The sequence below is a fragment of the Pteropus vampyrus genome, unplaced genomic scaffold, assembly GCF_000151845.1.
Source record: "Pteropus vampyrus isolate Shadow unplaced genomic scaffold, Pvam_2.0 Scaffold124, whole genome shotgun sequence".
In the NCBI taxonomy this organism is placed as follows: domain Eukaryota; kingdom Metazoa; phylum Chordata; class Mammalia; order Chiroptera; family Pteropodidae; genus Pteropus; species Pteropus vampyrus.
In genome coordinates this window covers 83,424-89,572 of record NW_011888905.1, presented here as the reverse complement: position 1 = coordinate 89,572, position 6,149 = coordinate 83,424, and the positions used below count along the sequence as shown (strand labels likewise).

Genomic DNA, 6,149 nt, shown 5'->3' with positions numbered 1-6,149 from the left:
TTCTCAGGGGCACCCGGATATGAGAGGCAGGTCTGAAACCACAGCTCAGGTTTCCTAGCTCCTTATCAAAAGTGTTGCCACTGAATCGCGCTGCTCTGTGTTTGCTGCCCCCGTCCTTCGCCTGCCTGGGGAGCGAGAGCACTGGTGCCGGGCAGGGTGGGGCGGCGCCCGCAGCTCCCTCCTTCAGCCACAGCTCAGGTCAGCACCTCGTGTCCCTGACGGCTCGAGGAAGCAACCGGGGTCTGCCGCTCCCCTTCCCAGGCGCGTGTCCCTGGAGATGTGCTCTCGGTCCCGCACGGCGCTCACCGCATTTCTCAGAGGGGTTTCCGTAACGCAGCTGTCCTGTGTTTCCAGGTCCCAGCTGGTGCACTTGGACACAGGGTCCTCTGGGAGGAGAGGCTGCCCTCAGAGCCCGCGCCGGAGCCTGCGGATGCTCAGCCCCAGCCTGTGGCCGCCCAGCACACACCCACGGTGCTCCCGGGGCCGCGGGAGAGCGGTGAGGAGCCACGCATCCCGGGGGCGGGGAGAGCGCAGAGGAGGGGAGGTCCCCCCCCACACACACTTGTCAGGCTCCTGGAGAAGCCGTCCTTACCGACCAGGCGTGAGGCTCGCTTTAAACGTCGATCTCGGACAGACTGTCAGTCCCAGGGCTAACTCATGAACAAGTCAAAGACTTTGGGGGTTTTTATGTATTCACGCAATTTTGTTACCCTGGTGTATTTCCAACAAGGCGTTTTTTGAGGTTTTGCTGGTATCTTTATGCCACTTTATTTGTAAATAATTCAGTATGTGTTTCCTCAGACAGGGCGTTTTCCGTCAGTCAGATGTATCGCTGATGCGATACTGATCTCGTCCATGCTTCGTGTTCATGTTTTGCCAGTTGTTCCAACAGTGACTGTTCTTCCAGAGTCCGGTCCAAGATGACAGCTGGCCATCATTTGTCCCGTCCTTTTAGTCTTTAATTTGGAATAGTTCCTCAGCCTTTCTTTGCTTTCGTGATCTTGATATTTTTGAAGAGTGCGGGTCAGTTATTTTGTAAAGTGGCTGCAATTTGGGCTTCTGTGATGTTTCTTCACATTTAGATTCAAGCCGTGTATTTGACAGGAACCCCCAGAAGCGGTGGTGTGTCCTTCTCAGGGCTCCAGTGGGAATTTGTCCTGCTGTTGGTGCTGGTATCTTTGATGACTTGGTTAAGGTTATTCTTGCTGGGTTAATTATTAAAAAGTTACTATTTTTTTCTTTGTAATTAATAAGTAATTTGTGGGGAGATTCTCTGGAGTCTGTGTAAATATCCTGAGCCTCGTCAGACTAGCATTCACTGATCTTCAAGTGATCACCGTGATAGTTAGAAATAAGTTTTCTATCATTCCTTCTACATTTATTTGTTTATCATAATGGAGAGGGTTCCTTTCTCCCCATTTTATTTTATTATCGTATGGACTCACATATTCATATTTTATCCCATAAATATTCTGTTATCATCTTCATTTTGCTGCCTCACCAGAGAAGGCCCCTTCAGTCTGGCTCTTGTGTCCTTTTGACATCTTCCCATCATTTTTTAAGAACTTGCTTTACTACAGAATGAGATGTTCTAGTCTCATCTCTCACTTGCCCTGCATTTCTTATTTTTTTTTATTTATGCAGTTTATAGTAGTTCAGTAGAAGTAAATTTTTAATAGTTCCGAAGACGCATAGAAACATGTTCAATTATTAATACAATTCTTGTCTAAAGTTCTAAGACCCGTTGCCCGATTCTGGTATTGCGCTGTCCGATATCTCAAGGAAGTGGATACTGGCCATTCTGGAAGACGTTTCGGAAAGGTTATAGACTTAGTAGAGTTGGATTGAGTTAGGCCTTCATTTTCAGTTGCCCAGAGACGGCCACCTGAAGAAACACTGTAACAAGCACGGGGTTCGTATTGGGCTTTGGTGGTGGAGAAGAAATTGTGAAACCGTTCCTGTTAGGGAAGGAGTGCACCTTGTCTTTTTGACGTGTAACTTCAGGCTGAGTGGGACATCAAAGTGCAGGTGTTCTGTGTGGACCCAGAGCCCAGGATACCAGCTTTTCATATGTAAATCTCTAGCGTGCATACCTGCTAATGGACAGATGGGTCAAGGCTGATCTCATTCACTGACCTCATTCACGGCTCCCTCTTCTCTCTCAGCCGGATCTGCTTCTCAGAGTCCCACTGCTTCCCAGAAAGGAAGTCCCGGAGACCAGGTGACAGCTACACTTCTAACAGCGGGCTTCCAGGTGAGCTGTGTTCCTTCCCACTAAACCCCGTGGCTGTCCTAGGTAGTGTCTGTGGTGCTCAACCAAGAACTTACCCCAAATCTTTTTGAACAGAGACAGATTGGTCCTTGATTCCCCCTTCTCCCTCAGTAAACCTGGTGCATTTTCCTCCTCCCAGCTCTTTAGATCCCTTCACACAGTATGGTCCCGGCTTTTGACTCTCTCTCAGTGGGTCTCTCTGACACTGTTTGAGCTGTGCGACAGTCCTCGTCCATCTCCAAATGGGGATCTTGTTCTGTTTCAGACTCTGGAGAAAATCGAAGACATGGCCGTGTCCCTGATTCGAGAAGAGTGGCTTCTCGATCCATCCCAGAAGGATCTGAGTGGAGATAACAGGCCAGAGAATTACAGGAGCACGTTCTCCCTGGGTAAGGAGAGCTCTGATTACTGTCAGTTACGGTTTTTGTTTGTTTTTATGTGCACTTGGCTGTGAGCTTCCTGAAAGACATAGTCGAGTTTGAACTTAGGATCCAAGAGAGAGATACAGCATTGAGACTTCTTGAGGTCTGAAATGAAAGTGATTTTCCAGGCCAGGCCTCACTCACCTTACGTTCGTAACTGGGTATTGGTTTGTGTGCCAGTCGGACGTTGAAATCCTTTAGTGTTTTCTGAGTTCACTCTGCTCCCAGGCCCTGGAAGATCTTTGCGTGGATGTCCCTCCCTTAGGGCCGTTATGCCCCTCCCTCTCAGCGACTCTTTGGTGCTTTTTTCCATTTTCGTCGCACTCGTTGGGTCTTATACTGGTTCTGTACCCCTTCCACTTCTCTCCGTCGATCCCTCCCCTAGCTTAGTTTCCCCTCCACCAACTTGTGCCCCTGTTGGCCTGTGGGCTTGAGTCTGCCTCTGCTCCTGCCTCCCCGTTTTACGAAGGCATTTTGGAGACGGAAGCTCTGCATTTACGCGTAGCTGTTCCATGTGCATTTTCCTTTGATCTTCAGTTCTTTTCTCCTAACATAAAGGACAGGAAGTGACATTGGCTTAACGTTTGTTACATTTTTATTTCAGGTGGTGAGACCAGGAATGAGAACAGGGAATTAGCTTCGAAACAGGTAATACCTACCGGAGCCCACCCACATGGAGAGACGGCTGCCAAGTGCAACGGGGATGCTATCGGGGGTCTTGAGCATGGAGAAGCTCGAGACCTTCTGGGCAGATTAGAGAGGCAGCGGGGAAATCCCACCCAAGAGAGACGACATAAGTGTGACGAATGTGGGAAGAGCTTTGCTCAGAGCTCAGGCCTTGTTCGCCATTGGAGAATCCACACTGGGGAGAAGCCCTATCAGTGTAACGTGTGTGGGAAAGCCTTCAGTTACAGGTCAGCCCTTCTCTCCCATCAGGACATCCACAACAAAGTAAAACGCTATCACTGTAAGGAGTGTGGCAAAGCCTTCAGCCAGAACACAGGCCTGATCCTGCACCAGAGAATCCACACTGGGGAGAAGCCGTACCAATGCAGTCAGTGCGGGAAGGCATTCAGCCAGAGTGCCGGCCTGATCCTGCACCAGAGGATCCACAGTGGGGAGAGACCTTACGAGTGTAATGAGTGTGGGAAGGCCTTCAGTCATAGCTCGCACCTCATTGGACATCAGAGAATCCACACTGGGGAGAAGCCCTATGAGTGTGATGAGTGTGGGAAAACCTTCAGGCGGAGCTCACATCTCATTGGCCATCAGAGAAGCCACACTGGGGAGAAGCCCTACAAGTGCAACGAATGTGGGAGGGCCTTCAGTCAGAAGTCAGGCCTGATTGAACACCAGAGAATCCATACCGGAGAAAGACCCTATAAATGTAAAGAGTGCGGGAAAGCTTTCAATGGGAACACGGGCCTCATTCAGCACCTGAGAATTCACACAGGGGAGAAGCCTTATCAGTGCAGTGAGTGTGGGAAGGCCTTCATTCAGAGGTCGAGTCTCATTCGACATCAGAGAATCCACAGTGGAGAAAAGTCTGAATCCATAGGCGTCTAGGAAGAAACTCGGGTCGTAGTGTGGGCATTGTTCAGCCTTAGAGAAACCACATGCACGTGAGAGGGCTTTCAGGGTACTGAAAGCGCAGGAAGTTTGTCCTCAGCGCAGCCTTCCGGAGGATCAGAATCGGTGGCGGAGTTAGGACAGCCGTTCAGTGTTTGCGCCAGTGCCTTGATGCAGGTGGGTTAGTGTGACTGTCTTTGGAGGTCCTGATGGAGTGGAGCTCCGAAGGCCTAGTGTCTCCTGTAGAAGCTTAAAGTAGCAGTAGAGCGGGTTACTTGCTGGAGTGCGAGGCACTTAGCTCTGTCTTTTGGGTGAGTAGCTGTAGGTTTGAGAGAGGCGGCTCCTGGTTCCTCTGCCTCGTCCCATCTCCTGTATCCCCTTCTCCGTTTACTCATAACCCTGAAGTTGCAGTCATGCGGCTAACCTGATCGAAGCAGCCTCTGTGTGAGATTTACGTTTGCGTGTAGCTCTCTGAGATCCCAGTTCTATAGCAGTTTTTGCAGACAGTTAATGGATTTATGCTTCAGTGTGCATTTTATTTTATTCTGAGGTTCCCGATACTGGAGAGCCGTATCCCCACGTAAACTTGGAATGCTACATTTTTAACAGCATTTTTCTTCGCATGTCACTTTGGCCCCACGGAGTCACTGACACCCATACGTACCCTTCAGCACAGCCGGCCCCAGTGCCCATGTTAGCTAAAGACGTGGATGCGTTATTGGTGGTTGTGGGCATGTGCAGAGAGCGAGGGGAGGGGAGGTTAGCCCGCTGCCCTTGGGCGTGGATGGTTGTACCTTTTGGTGACTTTGGCTCTCCTCTTCACCGTCCTGCTGTACACTGTAATGCAAGTACGTGTTCACACTCTGCTACGTGTGGCATCACATGGGAGGAAGGAGACAGGGACTTGAAGAAGAGTTAAGTCCCCACAGAGAACGTACACTTGTCCCTGTCGGCCCATCACAGTACTGCTCTCTGGTTCCTGACCAGGTGGTCTGTCACTCTTGTCATGACCCTGGACCCCCTCCTTCTGTGGCCTCTGCACCTCACTCGTCATTCTCTTTTGGTGTCACCATTAGCTATACATGTCTACAGTGGCTGCCTCTTGAGCGCTTCAGCCCACGGTTCCTCGCTTCTGAATCCTGTAGTCCAGCAGAGACAACTCCCAGCCCACCGTCACCAGGCGCTGTGTTTCATCTTTGAGGCTTGTGGCTTGCTGCCAAGGGACTTTGCGTGGAGTAGTGAGGCTGGTTTAAAGGGACAGGAGAACTTAGCATCCAGATGTGGGTTGGCCCTTCGATGGGGCGGTTGTGATTTAAAGGCCAGTAGACCTGTCGCTGCTCCAGATGTTCTGAACGCTCTCAAATCCCCTTTTGATAAACCATGCAAGAAACACGGTGTTTCTCTCGATTCACATCTCATTTTTGGCCGTTTGGTTACCCACTTATTCACTCGATTCGGAGTTGAGTCACTTTTGGCCATTTACAAAGTCATCTGTCACAGCTGGCACCGATTCCACTACACCTGTTCAGGAGAATAGGGTGTCCGTTCGGGTGAAAACCCAGGAGCAGCACGTAACCACTCAGGGACCGCTCTGAGCAGGGATAGCACTTAGCACGCAAGTTCCCTAAACAACGTTCTTCAAAATCAGTCATGAAACCTTACACCATAAAGGTCCACCTTTGGGATCGTAAGTCCCTTCCCTTTAACATCCCTTCACCACCACCGTCGTCAAGGCTGCCGACACCTGTCTCAGCGAGTCGCTGGTCCCACCTGTCATTTGTCATCCTGGTTTCCTGGTTAACTTTTCAAAACAGCGCTTTTCGTTGTCCTTCGTTTTCTTACTCTTCCTTTTGCTTCTCCCTGCTCTTCTCCTTTTGGCTCATATG

At 50.2% G+C, this 6,149-nt stretch overlaps 1 protein-coding gene across 2 annotated transcripts in view; it reads left to right on the top strand.

Moving 5' to 3' along the window:
- The window catches only part of ZKSCAN8 (zinc finger with KRAB and SCAN domains 8), a 13,185-nt gene extending 7,257 nt beyond the window's left edge, over positions 1-5,928 (top strand). For both annotated transcript variants that reach the window (XM_023534380.1, XM_011366325.2), the window contains 4 exons: positions 355-496; positions 2,166-2,254; positions 2,538-2,661; positions 3,299-5,928. In XM_023534380.1, coding sequence (XP_023390148.1) covers positions 355-496; positions 2,166-2,254; positions 2,538-2,661; positions 3,299-4,260 — 1,317 coding nt within the window. In that variant the 3' untranslated portion in view covers positions 4,261-5,928. The remainder of the gene's footprint in view (positions 1-354; positions 497-2,165; positions 2,255-2,537; positions 2,662-3,298) is intronic.
- Positions 5,929-6,149: the final 221 nt, after the last annotated feature.